This window comes from Cynoglossus semilaevis, chromosome 18 (assembly GCF_000523025.1).
Source record: "Cynoglossus semilaevis isolate Cse_v1.0 chromosome 18, Cse_v1.0, whole genome shotgun sequence".
In the NCBI taxonomy this organism is placed as follows: Eukaryota; Metazoa; Chordata; class Actinopteri; order Pleuronectiformes; family Cynoglossidae; genus Cynoglossus; species Cynoglossus semilaevis.
This window is the reverse complement of record NC_024324.1, coordinates 13,506,583-13,526,363: the sequence shown is the minus strand read 5'-3', so window position 1 is coordinate 13,526,363 and position 19,781 is coordinate 13,506,583. Positions and strand designations below refer to the sequence as shown.

Below are 19,781 nucleotides of genomic sequence, written 5' to 3'. Positions count from 1 at the left end.
CTGACTCAAGTATTTCAACTTTGAGTTTATTGTTTGTGTTAAAGGGCACAAGATTTAAAGCTTGAAAAACACCAGAGACACAACAGCTCCACCTATATCACTTAAGACAAGGATGTCTGCAGCATTTCTAGTTCAGAACTATTTCAGAACGAATTTAAGACAATGAATTTAGACTAAGAATTCCTTTCATTTATAGCGATTAATTTATTATGATTTAATGTATAGCCATTCAGATTAAAATATATATCATATATATGAATATATAAACATATACTGTACATGTATAACTGCATTGAATCGTCAAATTCAGTGGGTGGCGCTGTCGTTAAGAGCTTTCTGGACGTGGGGTTCTCAAACTCCTTTCGAAAGCAGGAACTTACTTGTGGCGTTCTAATTCCTGTAGAGTTTAACTGTTGCATGACGCCCTCTTGTGGTAACGTTTTGCATCTTCTTCAAGAAAAACGTACTGAACTTTGAATTATCTGACAGTTTGGTATCTGTATGTTCTAGGTATCTGTACTCAAATGCACTTTTATTAAAACTCAGTTTAGGTCCTTGTATATTTTTGCCGATCCTGTTGATTTTGTTGTTGGACTTAGCCGTCATTGCTTACAAAGACTGGGCAATTGGTCATTAGTCTGTCTATACCGCACTGATTATGACCACAGCTTCTCACCACACACGCATATGGACCAGGAGACAACACCCCTCCTTCAGATCAGACATCGTTGCCTAGCAACACACTGCCGAGTGGCCCAGGGGGGCGGGATCAAGACACTTGGCATCAGCAGTAATTACAGTATGTTTGTGAGCCTCCACAGGTGCATGGTGTGTGTCAGGAAACACATCTAGAATACAGATGAAAAAGTAGAACTGGAAACAAAAGTATTTTTTTATATAACTAAATATGTAAATATCTATACATATATGCATATACATGTATGATTAAACATAAATACATATATAATTATTTTTTTTACCGAATAGCTGTATTTAATCAGAATTTTAAGTACTAATAAGTAAAAAAAAAAAACAAAAAAAAAAAAAAACATAGCCCTGACACTGTTTTGTTGTGACAGCAGTTCGTCACAGTGTTGTCATCAATGATAGTCTTTAGCCTGAATATTACCCTCTGTGTGCCAGGCATATCTCTAAAAGGAAGTGAAAGGCCCCACTGACTGCGTGAGCGTTAAAACAGCCAGGCCTGTGAGCTCACAACAGTGTTTACTCAGATGAGTTTAACATATAATTTACCTCCGGCTAACAAAGAGGTTTTTATGCGTGGGTGAGAGACATGACTTTGTTTTCAGACTATTACACAAACAAGATCACAGCATGATCACTGCCACGGTAACTACTACGTCTCATCGGCATCTCTCCGACCCAACATTTTTGAACAGAAGCAAGGCAAACTTAAAACATGAGTAGATTACTTAAATTGAGTCTTTAAAACCATGCAGCCTTTCGACTGATAATGATTTCTTTAAACCAGGATTTCCACAAGAATGCATTTCAATTTGCGAAAGTTAAATTAAAAGCTATTACAACAATGGTTCTGAACAAATCAGAACCAACTATTCCTGAGATTAAAGTTCAAGATAATGAAGATGAATGGTGTAAACTGGCCTTACTCTGGCCTACACTCTGATAATAATAATAAAAAAGATTCCAGAAACGTCTGCTTATTTCAGAGGGGATAAGGTATCAAATACATTTCCTTTGCAACCTTAAATACCAGCATATTTTAGAAATAAAATAAAATAAAATGTTATTTAAAATCTGTATTTTGAGAAGCACTCAAATCCCTAATCAACACAAAAAATGGGCAACAAAATAGGATTTTGCTTTCTTTTTTTTTCTTTTATATCTGTATTTTTCTTTGAGTTTTTCTTTTTCTTTGAGTTTCTTCTTCCTGTTTCCACCACAAAGTGGAAACAAACAGACTCGTTCGTGCGTGGGTGAACACACGCACACACGCCTCCTTTTCCCGTTCGCCCAGCCCCCAACCTCCCCGAAGCCCCGCCCACCACATGCGCTCTCATACTATCTTGACTACCATCTTTTGCTGTATCTAACAGCGGCCCACGTCGCACAGAATCATGGGAGTTGGCGTCCTTGTAGCCCAGTGCGAGTCCAGAAGGCGAGGCTTCACCAAAATACAACTCCCATCTCGACCCTCGCACGGCGACTTCCACCGTCCAATCTGAATATGTGGGAGGAGCGCGTCCGCCCACAAAAGCCACAGCTATCTCCCTTATCTGCCCCTTAAAAATCAATTGTGCACGAAAAAGGGGAAATGCGAGTAAAATACCAAGACTGGTGACGGTTTGTTTTCGCTGCACGACCGACAACGACGACGTGTCCCCTCACGGAAAAAGAGTAACGGCGGCGTTAGGCAGAAGCAGCGGCGGAGAGGGTGTTGTCCTGATGCCTAAATGGAAGTGGGTGGGCCTCCACGGTCACACACTGCCAACTTCTCTGTGGATATCTCCGTGACAAGCTACACTTTGCTCGTTTATGGTGTGTCCACCCGCTGACGAAGACGTTCGGCGGGGCTGCAGGAGGTTTGCTCGGGCCGGGGGACCGTCACTTGTGCGCACCGTTATTTCCGTTATTCGGGGCTGGTCGATTGTGCCTGCGATTGGCACCGCCCTTCCTGGCCGGTGGGTGGTATCGTCAAACGGGCAGATCCGCCACGGCCCAGCGCTAAACATATAGGCCGTCCTCCGCCTCCGTACCCGGCCGGCCTTCTACCGTGAACTACACCCTCTCCCTTTCGGTATATTAATGCGTTATGAGTGGTAGGTACCCTCCCCTTCTCCACCCCTCTGTCGCTACCTCTGTGTGTGTGTGTGTGTGTTTGACAGACATGACGTTCCAGAGCCTCTTTGATATTAATGATGAGATTACAGCTTTACACATCAGCTTGTATTGACCACCTCTGTCGTGCTGTATCTGCAGTATTATGATCAGATGTTTCTTTGCTCTCCCTCAGACTTTGTACCATTAACAAATGCACTCCTGTGATCATCTCATAAACACTCTCCTCTGTCTACAGACTCCAAGAAGGAATCATCTGGAACTGAAGGAGGGAAAGCATCTAAAAAGGGGAAAAGTTCTGGATCACAGGTAAAAGAAATTTAACCAAATAAATGTTTATGGTACTTCATTACTTTTGCCTTGCCTCCGGGGCCAAAAATGTGCACCCTCCCTTTTCCAACTGGCAAGTCAGTGAGCCAGACACCTCTGTGGGCGTTTCTCTTGTGAATTCAACTTCCTGCTTCTGTGCAGCCCTGCAGAGAGTCAGCCCCAAGCCTGGTAATAAGGCTTACATGGCTGTCACACTTCTGTCAGTTCAACTGTTCTTAGGAAACAGCTGTGCATACTCAAATTTGTTTTTACAATTTTTTTTTTTTTTTTTATCCCCCTAGATATTGTTTTCAACTCATCATACCAGAGAGTTACACATGTGTGACAGGGACTGTTGTTGTGTTATTTTCCACACTGGATCAACTGACAAATCAACCTGTTTCTGTACAATGCGCTGAGATATATAGCATTAAAAAATTGCCTGCGACCTAGTTCCTTTGAAAAGGAGGGAGAGAGAGAAAGCTAAGGCGGCATTTTTTTTCTACGGTTCTGAGAAAAGAGAAATGTGGTTCTCACACGCCAACCCACTCGCTTCCTGTAACGCCGCCCACTTCCACTGACAGCACTCTCTTGCTTTCTTTTTCCTTTCTCTTTTTCTTTCTTTTTTTGTGTACCATAAATTCCCCACCCCAAGCTCTTCTGCTCTTCTTCACTATCAATTCGATACGTTCTTTAAAGAAGTGTGTGTAATGACACCAGCCCATCCCTTCCCTGTGGCGTTTTTTGGTACTTCTATGTTGTACTTTCTTGTTTGTGTCTAAGTGTTACCAGTTTTTCTCTACCTCGTCTCCTCTAGGATTCCTCCCAGCCCTCTCCGTTGGCTCTGCTAGCTGCCACCTGCAGTAAGATCGGAGGGCAGGGAGGAACAGAAGGGGCCCAGGCCCAGGCCCAGGCAGGGGCCCAGCAGATTCAGGTGCAGGCCGGTCAGATCCAGCTGCAGGCAGGTCAGCTCCAAGGTCAAATAGTTGTGGACGCAGCAGGGGGGCAGACCCTTGTCCCCCAACAGCTGGAACTGGTTCCCGCTCAGTTCACAGGAAACGGCTGGCAGATCATCGCAGCAGCTCCTGCTATGGCAAAAGAGAACACCAATCAGCCCGTGGCAGTGACGGTGGCGTCCACATTGGGAAATGACAGCTCACCTGGTGGACGCAAGGTGAAGGAGGCGTGGCACATTGTAGTTTGAAATAAGTGTCTTTTGTCTTTAGCAGGGTTTGTTTCTCCTGACTGTTGCCCTCCGTTTCTGCAGGTGAAAACAGTGGCTGGCACCAACAGCTCTGCTGCCGGTCAACAACAGCAGCAGTTCCAGATAATCCAGGTTCAGAATCTGCCCAATGCTGGGGGCGGGGTTCAGTATCAGGTCATCCCTCACCTGCAGACTGCAGATGGCCAGCAGATCCATATCAGCTCAGCTCAGCCGACCACCCTCGGGGCACTAACGGAGCAAGTTCAACTCATTCAGACACCAAGTCCAGGTCAGACCCAGGCCATCCTGCAGCCGTCCAATCAACAGGCCATCCTGACAAGTACTGCTAATCAGACGGTACCGCTACAGATTCGTCCGGCCCAGTCCTTCCCACTGCAGCTGCAGACTCTGCAGAGTTCGCAGACTCCTGTCATGACCACGGTACCCATAAACCTTGGAGGCATGACCCTGGCTTTGCCTGTAATTAATAACGTTGGAGGGGGCGGGCCCATGCAGCTCATCCAATCGGCAGATGGAACGTTCTCTGTTACCAATGGCAACCAGTTGATGACCACAGTTCCTGGCGGAGCTCTTTCTACAGCTTCAGCTGGCATAGTTCCAGCAGGTGCTGAGGGTGAGGGCGTGTCTGAAGGGCCACAAGTGCTTTCTGCTGGATCAGAGGGAGGGTCAGCTGACACCCAGGTGCAGAGCAGCGAGGCCAACTCTCAAAATCAGAACCAAGCAAACGGACTGCAGACCCAGGCAGACACTGGTGGATCCATACAGCAGGTGATTGTGGGGCAGGTGGGGCCCCAGTTGTTGCAGCAGATCCAGCTGCAGCCCCAGACTCAGAATCAGGGTCAGGCCCAGGTCCAGCAACAACCTCAGCACATTCAAACTCTTCAGCTCGCCCCAGGTCAAACTCTTCAACCCATCCAGGCTTTCCAGAACCCAGCACAGGTCCTCATTCGTACCCCAACACTGTCACCTTCTGGGCAGATCACCTGGCAGACCCTGCAGTTGCCCGGTGGCGTCTCTCTACAGGGCAGCTTGGGGACAGCGGTGCCACAGCAGCTGACCCTGGCCCCCGTAGCCGGCGGAACGACGGTGGGAAGTGGAGGGCTGGTCTCCCTGAGTGGAACCCCCCTAACACTCAGTACAGCACAGCTCAACCCAGGCACCGGGGTACAGACGGTCAGCATTGCAGGGCTGGGCACTGCTGGAGTCCAGGTGCAGGGTGTTCCCCTCACCATCACTGGTTTACAGGGTAAGGACACCACCGCATGGTCGTCTATGTAGCAGCAGCACGTATTGGTGCATGGTAGGACACTGTGTGTACTACACAAAGTCAAAGTACTCAAGGATTTCCTGCTGCCATGTGTGTGATTATCATTTTTTTTTACTTTTAGGTCAACCACAGGGTCAGGAGGGGGTCAAAGTTCAGTCATCTTCAGTGACAGTTGCTGTTGGCAATGTGGCACCAGGGTCATCCATGAGTCCAGACCAGCTGGGCTCCGTACAGAGTTCTTCAGACCAGGAAGGACCTCCGAGCAAGAGGCTCAGACGTGTGGCCTGTTCATGTCCAAACTGCAGGGATGGAGAGGGAAGGTACGAGCGCAGTAGAAAATCCATTTATTTGGCAGCAGATGTAGTAACAACCTCACAAAAAAAATGTTTTGTTTATTTTTACCCTGTGTGCTGTAGGAACAGTGGTGACCCTACAAAGAAGAAGCAGCACATCTGCCACATGGAGGGCTGTGGGAAGGTGTACGGCAAGACGTCTCACCTGAGGGCTCACCTGCGCTGGCACACCGGGGAGAGGCCGTTTGTCTGCAACTGGATCTTTTGTGGCAAGAGGTTCACGAGGAGCGATGAGCTGCAGAGACACCGGAGAACACACACAGGTAGAGTGCTGGAGAGCAGCTATGTGGGTCACTGTGGTCAGCTATACCTGTCTTTACCAATGCATTGAACACACGTCAGGAGGGTATTGGGAAGCAGCCAGGAAAAGGTGATTAACGCCATTCCCTCTGCCTGTGCTGTTTTTCCAATGATAACCTGTTTGACCTCACAAACCAAGAGGCACAGAGATCCAACAGATTCTCCAACAGAGAGAGTTCACTTTTTACCTTTGTTTATCCTTCAGTTTTTTTAAGGCATTACTATTGATGATGGAGATCAGCGTTAGTCACACGTATTGTAAACAAATACAAGAAGTACTTCTTCTTTCCTTATATTATAACTTATATTTAATACAGTAAGTCAGACAGAGGCATTCGTGCCATATGGTCTTTCTTTCATATTTCCACTAATCAGAATAAATGAAATCCCTGCACACAGCCTAGAATATGAACAATAACACAGGTGCTTCCACCTGTTCTCACCACAACCGTTTTTCACTTCCTTAAAAATGCCACATACTTATTTTAAGTGACTGTGTCAGTGACTAGTTATTTTTTGTAAAAAAAAAAGTAATATTTTGAGCCAATTAGGTGAAATTGGATAATTTGACATGGCGCGCTAATGTGCCACAGCGCAGTGGTTGGGAATCACTCAACTACAGTATGTACATGTGTAACACCGACCTATCACGATGAGTGTTTATCAGAGCAGATATATTTTTAGCAGAAGCTCTTGTTTGTACACATTTTCTACCGACCAACATTCCTTTCCATTTTGCTCCAGGAGAAAAGCGATTCGAATGTCCCGAATGCTCCAAACGCTTCATGCGCAGCGACCACCTGTCCAAGCACATCAAGACTCACCAAAACAAGAAGGGCGGCGCCGCCGTGGCCATCATTACCACTGATGACATGGAGGAAGAGGCCGCTGAAGGCCTTGGCGCCTCGCCTCAGATTATTACTGTGGCCACACTGTCGCGTGATTCTGAACCCGCTACACCCACCACTTCGAATCACCTGGAGGAAGAGGAGGAAGAAGAGGAGGAGTTTGAATAGGGCAACATGTGACGACTGACTTCCTGTACTCTTGCGAGTCTCTGCAGGGACTGTGACAGTTTCTTCTTTTGCTCAGTTTCTTTTACATGATTTAACATGTTCTCCTAATGAAAAAGGACTTGAAGAGACATATAATCATACAACTGACATCCTGATTTAAAAATTTAAAAAAAGACATCCTGCAGATAATAAACTATATTGATAATAAATGTTAAAAATATCCTAAACAAATTTAAAAAATAGTTTGGCTTGAAACAAATCTAGAATTCCAGGCTCTGTAAGTAAAGGAATATAAGGAGTGTAATTTAGCACAAGACACAGGAACCTGACATCAAGAGACAATTCTCCCAACATTCTTAACAGAATCTAAGTCTATGCACAAAGTTACGTTCCTGTTTCATACCTGTCAGACAGTGCTGAGGGTCAATCATGGTGCAGGACTGTTGGAGCAGAGTTCAGAGCACAGACAGTCTTGGGATTGTGTGTGTGTGTAAAAGTGTGTGTGATTGTGCGTGTGTGTCCCCTGGCTGTCTCTGAGAGGATCTACCTAATTTAAGTTTTATTCATGGTTCAGGTTTAGTGCTTGGATCAGATTCAGGTGTCAACTCCTACGAGACTAGTCGCTGATTACATTGTTGAAGAATTTAAAGAATAGAGAGAGAACGAGCGTTGAAAAAAAAAGCACATATGAAAAGATTTATAAATAATGCATTCCTAATGAGGCGCAGTGGCCATTAGAAAAACAAGAGAGGTTTCTATAATAATAAAAAAAAACAATCCAGCTTTCCACAACTTTGTTTTTGTAGAGAAAGCAATACTATAATGACAATCCTAATGAAACCATGTTTACATTGTTTGGGGGAATTTTAAAGCTAGTTTTTCCAAGATGGGAGGGAGTGGGGGTCCGACCCTGGTCGTTGCTGCTGTCGTCTGACCCATGCCAGCTCACTTTTTTTTGCAGGTGCTGCGTCAACAGTGGATGTTACCTGGCAGGCGTGGGAGTGGTTTTATCTGACTTTTATCTGGTTGCAATCTCCTCCTTCACCTTTGAACCCCAAACGTGACCATGTACCACGGTTGCCTTAACACAAGCCGGTGTGCAGAGGGTTTGAATAGGGCAACATGTGACGACTGACTTCCTGTACTCTTGCGAGTCTCTGCAGGGACTGTGACAGTTTCTTCTTTTGCTCAGTTTCTTTTACATGATTTAACATGTTCTCCTAATGAAAAAGGACTTGAAGAGACATATAATCATACAACTGACATCCTGATTTAAAAATTTAAAAAAAGACATCCTGCAGATAATAAACTATATTGATAATAAATGTTAAAAATATCCTAAACAAATTTAAAAAATAGTTTGGCTTGAAACAAATCTAGAATTCCAGGCTCTGTAAGTAAAGGAATATAAGGAGTGTAATTTAGCACAAGACACAGGAACCTGACATCAAGAGACAATTCTCCCAACATTCTTAACAGAATCTAAGTCTATGCACAAAGTTACGTTCCTGTTTCATACCTGTCAGACAGTGCTGAGGGTCAATCATGGTGCAGGACTGTTGGAGCAGAGTTCAGAGCACAGACAGTCTTGGGATTGTGTGTGTGTGTAAAAGTGTGTGTGATTGTGCGTGTGTGTCCCCTGGCTGTCTCTGAGAGGATCTACCTAATTTAAGTTTTATTCATGGTTCAGGTTTAGTGCTTGGATCAGATTCAGGTGTCAACTCCTACGAGACTAGTCGCTGATTACATTGTTGAAGAATTTAAAGAATAGAGAGAGAACGAGCGTTGAAAAAAAAAGCACATATGAAAAGATTTATAAATAATGCATTCCTAATGAGGCGCAGTGGCCATTAGAAAAACAAGAGAGGTTTCTATAATAATAAAAAAAAACAATCCAGCTTTCCACAACTTTGTTTTTGTAGAGAAAGCAATACTATAATGACAATCCTAATGAAACCATGTTTACATTGTTTGGGGGAATTTTAAAGCTAGTTTTTCCAAGATGGGAGGGAGTGGGGGTCCGACCCTGGTCGTTGCTGCTGTCGTCTGACCCATGCCAGCTCACTTTTTTTTGCAGGTGCTGCGTCAACAGTGGATGTTACCTGGCAGGCGTGGGAGTGGTTTTATCTGACTTTTATCTGGTTGCAATCTCCTCCTTCACCTTTGAACCCCAAACGTGACCATGTACCACGGTTGCCTTAACACAAGCCGGTGTGCAGAGGGAACGTTAAGAGAGAGGATGTCAGAGATGGAGGTGGGGTGACGTGGAGAGCAGACCACAGCACAGACAGACGAATCGGGGGGCTAATTTCGGGCGGGCGGGTGGATGCGGTTCGAGCTACTTAATTATGTGGATATTTGAGATGTTTTCTGGTGGTGTTGCTGTGTTAGTTCAGTGCGTACAAGCTTTTGTTGAATTTAAAAAAATTCTAATTATTTTCTAGAATTTATCATTTCAAAAGTCCACTTTCTGGTGTTTTAACACAGGACCCCACTGTGTATGCTTAATTTATTATTTATCCTTTATTTGTAAGATTTGACTGGACTTGTATTTGTGTGCTTTAATTCTGAGGTTGTGTATACAGCATGTTTCAGTTCTTTGACGTAGTGCTGCTTCTCTCACTCTCCCTTAATCTTTGTGCTTGTTTTTGTTTTTTTCCTACGTCTAACCAATGCCGTTTAACTTCGATTTGCGCCATAAATTTTTTGAAGAAAAGAAGATGATTTACAAGATGAAGAAGGAAGCAAAAAATGTAATATTGTTTGAAGTTGAAAAACAACTTTAGATGTTTTTTGGAAATATTTTGTGTGGACAGCCGATTTTTTTTTTCTTTGAGATTTTGTAGTGACATCTCATTTGTAAATCTTTTTCTAAAGATGTTTGTTCGTCTCCATGACATTTGATAATGGGTTTTTTGCCAGGTTAGCCTCAAAGGCTGAGTCTATTGATATTTTTTAAAAAACTGGTTTGTACAAACGTGTTATGTCCATTTAAAAAAAAAAAAAAAAGAAGGAAAATTCAACACAGAGAAAAATGTTATGCCTGCATAACACTTGAAAATAAAGTGAATAAAAATGTCTATCTTTGGACTTTAGGATTTTTTTGTTGGGGAATAAAGATAATAGTGAACAATTGGGTGCAGCAGTCGGACTGCAAATGAAGCAGCTAAAGTAGAAAACAAGTTTGTTTCCAGGTTTCGGACATAGACAGATTATTATTATTGTGCAGTCATATTTCCAACCAGGACATCACAAAGCTAAAGCTGCTAACCACTCCAATTTTAAATGGACTTTTTGAATCTAATATTTATATTTATTTTAGTTTGCATTTTATTTTTGCTGTATGTGTGTCTGTAGGCTTTGTCTTTCCCACAGTCGGGCACATACAGGGTTGGTTTATTGTTGGACTGTTGAACTGTCCAGGGTGTTTTCGCCACCTTTGCTCCATAAATGCTGGGATTGGCTCACACTCCCACGTGACCATACAGAGTATAAAGCAGCAAAGAATATATTAATTGAGAGGCACAACAGCAACATGCAAGACTGAAAATCAGTGGCTTTTTTACCTGGTCACATCACAATAATTTCAAAACCCTCTTATAAACATGGCTTGGGTTACTGCTTTATTAACTTTGTACAGTGAATGGACGAGAGAACTGTGCCGCGTAAAGAAGTAAAGATGTATTTTTAAAAAAAGTCAGAGAAAAACCACCGGCATATGGAAACAATCGACACATAACCTTTCTTAAAATGTACAGCTCAAGGTTTATTGATGACCTGTAAAAAATATTTAAAACTACTTGAAACTGCTTCTTGTAAAACCCAGAATGATGTACAGTATCATGAATGGTATTTACAGAAAAGCTGAACAGGTGAAAATAACTAAGATTTTGCTAAAGAATATCTCTGGTAAAACATAGGATTGGTTTTAACCTAAAAACAATCGTGTCAAGTTTACAGTAGTTAGCAGGAACTCAACCTCCTTCAATCTGGATTTTACTGCAGCTCCTTCTGAATGCTGTGATAAAAAAAAGAAAGAAAACAAAGTCTAAACAAATGTAATCTATTGATCTGGTCATGTTTATATATTTTCTACCTGTGATATTAAATATTAGACTAAAGAGGGAAATGTCACTGACCTCTCCAGGTACTCGTGGACATTGTCATGTCCGTTGTAGCGGGCCAATCCCACCAGGATGCCTGTGGCACAGCGGCCCTCCTTCTTGCGACACAGACTGCAGTTACACATCCCTCTGCAGATTGGACAGCACCAGGTCTTCACAGAGAATGTACAAATTTAGCCCAGGTTATGGAGGACAAAGAAAAGATTTTTAAAAATTCCAAATCACTCAAATCACTGGTGTCACAGCAGATTTACTGCCGACATATTTATCTATACTTGTACAATGCTGGTTTTTTTTTGCCTTGACATCAAATTATTGGATCACAAAAGTGCATCTCTCCTACATCGATTGCGTAGAACTGACCGGGTCAAGCAGCACGGTGCGCACATCCTCTCCATATCGGTTCTTTAAGCAGGGCCCACAAAACTGACCCTTGACCCCCACACAGACACCGCTGCGACACACCGTCTTGGTGTCCAGGGTCTTCTGTCTGCACTGGTGACACGAGCTCCCCTTTAGGAAACACACAGTCAGACGGTGACTCAGCATTTCATCATCAATGAGCCCTGGGTGACGGCAGTGATGTTACAGTGCAGCAGTAATGGACGTTGTGAAGGCCTGCAGTGACTCACGTTCTCTTTGTCCCAGATCTTGTCTTTGCTGCGGTACGCTATGTTGTCCAGGTCTTCTTTGGTGATTTCATCCACTGACTTCACCACATATTGGCTCCTTTTACACCCGGGGCTCTTACGTTTCCTCTGTCTCTCACCCACGAGACCCTCATCCACCTGTCAAATTAACACACAGATACAACATTGGAGGCGTGAAAACCACACAGTGGCTGGTAACCAACAAGAATGTATAAAATATGAATATTGACAAACTGCATGAACACTTCAGGTAGATTATATTTAGTAAAATAATTGAAAAAAATCAACTATACACAAGACCAAGGAGAAACCAGGCGAAAATCTTAAATCTCATTGGGCACTGGTTGTCAGCACAGTGATACTGCTGGACTCTCTTGCAAGTGTCAAGACTTTGTTTTTTACCAGCGAGGTTAGAGCGCCCTCTGCTGGATTATATGGAGACTATGACTCAAAGACTCAAAAGTTGTTTTTTTCTTTTTGAACCATAACTTTTATACAAAAGGAATTTGTCACACCTCGTACCTCCATCAGTTGTCTAATATCTACAGTCCTGGGGCCTTTGTGAATGGTTGGTTCACTTTTTTCCTCCACCCCAAAGTTCTCTGGCGGGCGGGCCTTACGAGAGGGATTCCTCCTTTCTGAGCCGGGCTCTTGTTCAAACTTGCGTTTCCGTGGAGTTGTCTTATCTGACGACTGCCTCCTTTTCTTCTACAAAAAAAAAAAAAACTCTCTGACACATTTCCTCTAAATCTGTGAACATTATTACCAGAGCTAATACTCACATGAGGCTCTGTGGGTAGACCAAATTCTGCCAGGGTGCTCAGATCAGCGAACAGTTTGGCCAGCTGTAGGTAAACCAAAGAGAAGTCAAACAACAATATGAAGAAATAGAATGTTAAGAGTCTGAATGACAGACTCTTAACATTGAAGGTCTTTTACCATGGCTTTGTTCTCCTGTATGTTCTTATCTCGTTTCTTCAGACTCTGGGACAGGACTTTCTCTTCATCATCTCTTTCAACATCTTTTTTATCCTCCTTCTCTTCCTTCTTTTCTTTCTCCTCCCTTGCTTTTATTCTTTTCTCAGGTTTCACCTCTTCGCTGGCTCTTTGTGATGGAGGAGTGCATCTAACCAGCTCACTCATATTTCTCTGCCTTGGCTCCTTTTTGGAACTAGACAATCTTTTCATAGGAAACCTGAAGGAGGAGAAGAAAAAGAAAAGTTGGTATCATTTCTAAAAATGCAACTAACTTTTAATTTGATGATGCACTGGAACCACTATGCTGGCAAAAAGGAAATGCCATGATGGTGTTAATTTACCAGTTCTTCAAATTAAACATAAAATAATTTAGAAATCAGAAGAACTTTTTTAAATTACAGACTTAAATTGTTTAAACATATATTTTTTTTTGCTGAATAAAAGTCGAGCTGCTCAACAGTCCATGGTTGTTACCCTTCCAGAGAGTAAATAAATATGGACAAGTACAGACACCAGCAGAGTGTCAGAGAGCATTGACTAATTAATTATTAACCTCCTAAAAGCTAACACACACATATTCATGCCTTTTGACCTCATCATAAAGTGACTTCTCATTTTTCTGAATAGTTATACATAATTAAGATTGCTGCATGAACAGACTTTGACAACAAGTCCAGTCTTTAGTCTCACACCTCAGAGCCACTAGAAGACTCTTCCTTTTAGTTGGTGGTGTGTCGTCTCCATCAGAGTAGAAGCCTGTGTCCACATCGCTATCCTCAGAATCAACACTCTGTGGAAAAAGTAAAATAGTATAAAGTAGTCAAATGGTAAAAGCACATATGCTGATAATAAATAACACACAGGCAGCAGTGATCACTGTATACCTTGAGGTGTTTGTTACACCCTCTGTTGTCATCTCCTTCATCCTCACTGAAACCTTCAAACTCTTCCTCGCTGTCTGACTGACTGAAGAGATGAGCCAACTCAGTAGTGATGTACTTGGACTTGAAACAAGGAGTCTGTTGGCAAATACATCAAACATATTACACCACTTTAGATGATGATGATGCTAACAGGTGGTTCTAAATTGCTAAATAATCATCACTTGCAGTAGTGATTTAAAGGTTTAGAATGTTACGTTGTCTTTTATCATGCGTTTGTGCTGTGGTACAATATAAAGACAATGTCTTACAAGGCGTGTGATTTGTACCCTGTTTTTAATTAATATAGTTTCTGTCAGAACAGTACAATGACGTATGCTGCTAAATACGTGTAGTAAATCAGACACGATGCTGTGGAGATACTTTACTCTTAGTAAAGTAATACTATATGTATAATAGTTGCACAGAATATGAGTTTCTACGTCGATCCATTAGAAACTGTTTCTGTAAAATACACAATGGAGAAACGTGTGCTGTACACCCGACTCAGTTCGATTGTTACTCCATAAATACAGCAGGGCAAAACGGTGCTTACCTGCGATTTAAGTGTCATCCTGTCCTTGTTTTCTGATTTATTTCCCATCAACACAAAGTTTTGCCATGTACCACAGAAAAACAATGAGCAGTGGATTCATAAGTGAAACGCGGTGTATTTCCGGTAAACACAAAAATGGGGGCTATCGTTGTTGTTCGTGCGACTGAATCAGCAAATATTTCAATAATTGTGATTTAATATACATCATTGATGCCATTTATATCTATGAATTATTCACTACATTTTGTTATTTTGTATGAGTAACTTGTATTTTACTTTACTGTGGTTTCTCACAGGAACATATCCCCGCCACGGTTACAATGGTACAGTCTACGTTTTCGCGCGGAAATTGCAAGCGGGCGTGTTTACGTCACAGACTGACGTCCTTGCTCATGTACGTCTCTTTAAACGTCCAGTGTCTTCTAAGTTTAAATAAGAGTTAATACGAATTAAAATATTAAATCCTTAATTTACTGCCCCATGGTTTAGTCAATAGAACGTAAATATAAAACTCAAGTTTAATAAACTTGGAATAATAATAATTCACATATCGTCTTTACACATTATTTCAATAAAACAAACGTTTTTGAATGTCTCATTATTTTACATTTAATTTTAAAACATTAGTCTTCTCTGTTTTGCCACTTAGTGCTACACTGGAGAACTTAGTAGTTTTATTTGAGTGCAATATTTGCAAAAAATAAAATACATTTGTATGTATTATAGATGTGAACATTTGGTAAAGTATGCATTTTTTTTTCTCAGACACAAGTCACACGTCACTCTTACATTTTAATCTTAATCTTTTAATCTTTATTCATACATTTAAATATGAATTTTAGGCAATTGCACCCTGTTCATTAGGCAAAGAAGGACAGCTGGCCACGCGTGATGCACAAACAAAGGGATTATTGTAAGTGCATTTGGCATCATTCCATTTCTTGCTTGACTCATTATTGATGTGTCCACAATTTTCAACCTGTCTATTGTCAGGCTGCCCTACATCCCATAAGACATATTTGACTGGACAGCCATCAGACCACATCCAGTTTCCTTCTTTATGAGTGTCGCTGAGTCCAATCCACGCAGGTCTTTCAAAGGGGTCAAAGTTCTTAATCAGGGTCCTGACAAATGTATGTTCATCCAAGCTGTGCATGGATACCAAGTTGGCTCCGTGTGACAGACAGTGCAGCTCTGCATCAGCCCAGGTCATTGGTGTAGCCACGTACTTGTAGCAGCGGTCGTTGTAGCCAAACCAGAACAGTGGACAGACTCCTCTTTGTAGGTTTTCCTCACCAGAAGGAGAAACTGCACCCAGAAACACAGCAAACAGCAAAACGTGCAGAATCATCATGGGGTTTGTCTGAAACAGGAACAGGATGCAAACTGAACCAGTCTGAGTGGAGGTCTAGTCCCAACTCTGGGACCAAGACCCTCAAAAGCTGTAGATATAGTGAAGTGGGTGGTTGCACTGAAACTGTAAGATGATTGGTCCAATAGACTTGGGCAAACAACTTCAACTGTGTAAACTGTTAGGGCACAGAAGAGGAGCAAGTTTAAAAAATACAGTGTTTTTTAGTTTTTAAATACAGTTTTCTTTGCTGTATAAGCAGTGTGCACGTGGATGGCTGTAAAGAGTGTCAAAGGTAAAAGGTACACTATTGAACCTCCATAATTAGATAGAACTAAAAAAAAACTCCCAAAGTAATATTTACAATAATTTTCAAATACCACTCTACTAAAAGAGTAATGAGTATAATTTATATAGGCCATTTTAAACAAACAGTACAGGAATGTGGGTGTGCAGGTAGAATGTGTGAAACAATCGTGTTGGTTTGCTAAAACTTGTCCACTAGGGGAAGCACTGGCCCTTCAGTGGACATTCATGGACTAACAGCAAGCAATGTGTGGGAACAGGGACTCTGGTTTATTGGTGTGCAGGCTTCGTATCAGTAAATATCTGAATTTTCACCATTCTCCGTTTAGTCCTCATGATTTAATCTATTGGTCCCTGATCTAGTGGTAAGATAGTCTTCTAAGTGAAGAAACACAGGGTTAATAGTGGTCTCTTTTGCCATTTTAAAATGTTAACCAAATAAGCTGTTTTTATTTATTTTCAGCAGAATATCGCCGTCTACTGGGCACAAGTAGCACAATCGACTGAATTCTACATATGTTTGGCACTGCAATCAGTTGTGTTATATGTGGCCAGTAGACGGCGATATTCTGCAGAAAATAAAATAAAAAAATTAAAACAGGTTATTTGGACATAATGGAGGAACAATACTGGACCTTGAATAGATGGATGTTTTTTGTGGACTGCCACGCTGCCAAACAACCACGACAACAATAATAATAATAATACTTTGGTGATGTTTTAATTAAAAATGTGATTTGTCAACAGTGACATATTGTAAATGTTGAGGCAAATAAAGCTTATTGAGTTTGTTTGTTCGAATTCAGCTATGAAAATAAATGTAACACAACATAAGTAGCTCTTAGCCATTTTAATTTGGAGTTGGAGACCTCTGGTATAGTGGCTCCTGTCCAACTTAGTATCTTCTGATTCTGGTCCAACTTCCACTATTAATCAAATTAGTTATTACACTGTAATCCACTTTTATAGCTTTATAACTGGTTACACAGTGAATTGCACAATAAACTTGATTCCACGTTTCTTCAAATTATTGCACTTCTATGTCAATCAAACGCAGACTTTCACCTTTGTAATATAGAGTAGTATTTAATTAATTTAACCTTTCTTTATTTCCTGAAATAGAATGAGGGATCAATGAAGTTTTCTCTCTATCTTTCTACAAACAGGGAAACTATATGTTTGGAAAGAAACAGGCATTGATTTATGTATATATTATCAAGAAGATGGTGAGCAAATATTAAACAAAATTGTGTTGAGATACACTCAGATGTTTTTGAATGCTTTCAAGAAAACTCTTTGGAAACTCTTTTAAAAAAACTTTTTTAAAAGAATGATTGCATTGTGCAGAATCTACTGTATCTCCAACAAGTTACTGTTTAGGTTGTAAACCCATTGTGGTGATAATGTTTTTTATTTCTTTAGTGGTGCCAATACAATTCAATGTTCAATCTTAATCTAATCAGTCAGCTTTATTTGACCAATAGAATCAAACCATCTGTGCAGTCACCCCTCTGTCAGCCATAATAAAAACCAGAACCTGTTACTAGTTTCTTTCACATTCCTAAACCGACAGTGAAGATTCAGATCAGCTCAGACAATGGTCACCATGAGGTTTCTTCTCCTCTTCACCCTGGCTCTGGGAGCTGCATCAGCATCAAACTCATCAGCTTCAAGCGAACCTGTGAACATACTGCAGCGTGGAGGCTGTCCATTGTTCTGGTTCAGCTTCAACAGCAGATGCTACAAGTACGTGTCTACACATCTGGCCTGGGCTGATGCAGAGCTGTACTGTGTTTCAGAGGGAGCCAACCTGGTGTCCATACACAGTACTGAGGAACAATCGTTTGTGAGAAGTTTGGTTCAAAACTTTGATCATGCTGAGGGATGGACCTGGATTGGATTCAGTGACATTCACAAAGAAGGAAGCTGGATGTGGTCTGATGGCTGTCCAGCTAAATTTCTCGGCTGGTCTACAGGAGAGCCAAATAATCACCTAGTTGAAGAAGACTGTGGACATATTAATCACGGCTGGTCTACAGGAGAGCCAAATAATGGCGGAGGGATTGAAAACTGTGGACATACTAATTTTGGAACAGCTAAGAACTGGAATGATTACCCATGTCACTACAAATTTCCCTCCTTGTGTGCAACCCGTCTGGCCAGCTGTCCTTAGGAAGCTGATCTGCAATGTACGCAAGTCTGCAAAGAAAATACAGATGTGTAATTCTGAAACTAACTTGATTTCAGATTTTCATATGAATAAACACTTCTGATTTTAAACTACAAAGTGGTTCTTGTTTCATGTGTCTGAGTTCAAGATAAAAGTGTAATATTGTAAAGACCCTAACAATTAACCAGGGTTTGAAATATTGATTCTTTTAACATGACATCAAACCAACAGATACCTCCAACATTTAGGACAAAAAAGATTGTCAACTGTAGTTCATCTTTTGATAAATAAATATTAAGGGAGTTGTTTGACACTTGTTTGGGATTAAATAAAACTAATGAACAGTAACCACCAGTTCTCAATATTGTGTCACATAAAACCTATAATTTATTCATTTTCAGTAAAATGGTCACATAGTAAAATGTAGATTTAGAAAAGTGGCAGCACAAGGGGAGACGTATTGCTTTCTGGTAGCCGTTTCTTCCCCGTTTACAACAGATACATTACAGCGTATCAACAGTAGCCATATATTTACACAACAATATGAAAAATCCTTCAAAGTATCCCCTCTCTCACTGTGAACATGACGGCTTTATCTTAACATGCTGACGGAGTTTCAAAAAGTCATAATTTTATTTCAAACTCCATGTAACATATATGGCAATGGGCGGTAACACAACTCACTACAATCTGCCTTGGTTTTCTCTCCATTATGATGACGTCAGAAGAAACATACAAGTGTCTTTGCTGCCCCTAAGTGACCACAAAAATGAACACAATTTTGTACATTTCAGGGGTTCAGAGTCCAACTACTGTACTAACATATTTTCTTGCCTTGTGGTACATGTGTTAGCTCCTGGCACAAGTCTGTCGAAATGTCTAAACTACAATAAAATAAACAATATCTTACAATAAATAACTAATACGAGTTTTCTCGGCTCTACAGACAACACAGAGCCCTCGGTCAAATTATCACCAAGTCTACTTTGTTTGCTCATAAAAAAACATCTTTTACAAGTATTTCTTACAAAATACACGTACGAGGGATTTGAGTGAATTTTATTTTTTCCCCATTTTTTTAGAGCATCTCACACAACACAGATGCTCTTTACTGGTCTCCAGCCAAACATTACCAAACATTATTTGTTTCTAGAAAATGTACAATTTATCTGAATTCAGGTCAAAGTTTGAAGAAATGTGGAGAGAATGGCCAACAAATAAAATCAGTCTGAATTCAAGAAAGTTATTTTTGCGAAATGTTAGCATAATATCTTAGCATAAACCAATGCCATTTAACAATACACAGGTAGAAGGTAAAACCAGGTAAAACCAGTAATTAATCAAATAATCACCATGGTGATTTGATGAGCTTTCTTTAATCTTTAAACCATTATCAAAAATGACTGTAACACCATTATTTTTAAATGTATTGTGAA

At 41.2% G+C, this 19,781-nt stretch overlaps 4 protein-coding genes across 5 annotated transcripts; 2 read left to right on the top strand and 2 right to left on the bottom strand.

Annotated features, from left to right (window-relative positions):
* The first annotated feature begins 210 nt into the window (after nt 1-210).
* sp4 (sp4 transcription factor) lies at nt 211-10,308 on the top strand. 2 transcript variants are annotated; one of them, XM_025065122.1, is made up of 8 exons: nt 211-2,801; nt 3,059-3,129; nt 3,947-4,303; nt 4,397-5,600; nt 5,743-5,941; nt 6,038-6,237; nt 7,019-7,296; nt 8,413-10,308. In XM_025065122.1, exons 1-7 carry the CDS (start codon nt 2,795-2,797, stop codon nt 7,288-7,290), a joined length of 2,310 nt encoding a protein of 769 aa, XP_024920890.1. In that variant the 5' UTR covers nt 211-2,794; the 3' UTR covers nt 7,291-7,296; nt 8,413-10,308. The 2 variants fall into 2 exon arrangements, with proteins under 2 accessions (XP_024920890.1, XP_008330247.1); XM_008332025.3 differs by lacking the exon at nt 8,413-10,308 and having other exon boundaries at nt 212-2,801; nt 7,019-8,071.
* Nucleotides 10,309-10,880: 572 nt separating this feature from the next.
* On the bottom strand, nt 10,881-14,854 carry cdca7b (cell division cycle associated 7b). Its single transcript, XM_008332023.3, has 10 exons — nt 14,519-14,854; nt 13,927-14,061; nt 13,735-13,832; nt 13,004-13,259; nt 12,847-12,909; nt 12,587-12,772; nt 12,047-12,202; nt 11,778-11,927; nt 11,430-11,566; nt 10,881-11,308 (listed from the first exon to the last, which is right to left on the bottom strand). The coding sequence occupies exons 1-10, from the start codon at nt 14,564-14,566 to the stop codon at nt 11,287-11,289; spliced, it is 1,251 nt and encodes a 416-aa protein (XP_008330245.1). The 5' UTR covers nt 14,567-14,854; the 3' UTR covers nt 10,881-11,286.
* Nucleotides 14,855-15,303: 449 nt separating this feature from the next.
* Nucleotides 15,304-15,960, bottom strand: LOC103394622 (lactose-binding lectin l-2-like). The gene has a single exon (XM_008332022.3). It carries the CDS (start codon nt 15,870-15,872, stop codon nt 15,357-15,359), a length of 516 nt encoding a protein of 171 aa, XP_008330244.1. The 5' UTR covers nt 15,873-15,960; the 3' UTR covers nt 15,304-15,356.
* Nucleotides 15,961-17,263: 1,303 nt separating this feature from the next.
* Nucleotides 17,264-18,524, top strand: LOC103394621 (lactose-binding lectin l-2-like). The gene is made up of 2 exons (XM_025065169.1): nt 17,264-18,143; nt 18,207-18,524. Exons 1-2 carry the CDS (start codon nt 17,773-17,775, stop codon nt 18,346-18,348), a joined length of 513 nt encoding a protein of 170 aa, XP_024920937.1. The 5' UTR covers nt 17,264-17,772; the 3' UTR covers nt 18,349-18,524.
* The last annotated feature ends 1,257 nt before the right edge of the window (nt 18,525-19,781 follow it).

Coding starts and splice junctions, on each gene's coding strand:
- sp4 (XM_025065122.1), top strand. Junction 3,130..3,946: donor GGAAAAGTTCTGGATCACAG/GTAAAAGAAATT, acceptor CGTCTCCTCTAG/GATTCCTCCCAGCCCTCTCC. Junction 4,304..4,396: donor GCTCACCTGGTGGACGCAAG/GTGAAGGAGGCG, acceptor CCGTTTCTGCAG/GTGAAAACAGTGGCTGGCAC.
- cdca7b (XM_008332023.3), bottom strand. CDS start 14,566: ATGGGAAATAAATCAGAAAACAAGGACAGGATGACACTTAAATCGCAG. Junction 12,910..13,003: donor TACAGGAGAACAAAGCCATG/GTAAAAGACCTT, acceptor GTTTACCTACAG/CTGGCCAAACTGTTCGCTGA. Junction 12,773..12,846: donor GTCTACCCACAGAGCCTCAT/GTGAGTATTAGC, acceptor TTTTTTTTGTAG/AAGAAAAGGAGGCAGTCGTC.
- LOC103394622 (XM_008332022.3), bottom strand. CDS start 15,872: ATGATGATTCTGCACGTTTTGCTGTTTGCTGTGTTTCTGGGTGCAGTT.
- LOC103394621 (XM_025065169.1), top strand. CDS start 17,773: ATGGTCACCATGAGGTTTCTTCTCCTCTTCACCCTGGCTCTGGGAGCT. Junction 18,144..18,206: donor CCAGCTAAATTTCTCGGCTG/GTCTACAGGAGA, acceptor TAATCACGGCTG/GTCTACAGGAGAGCCAAATA.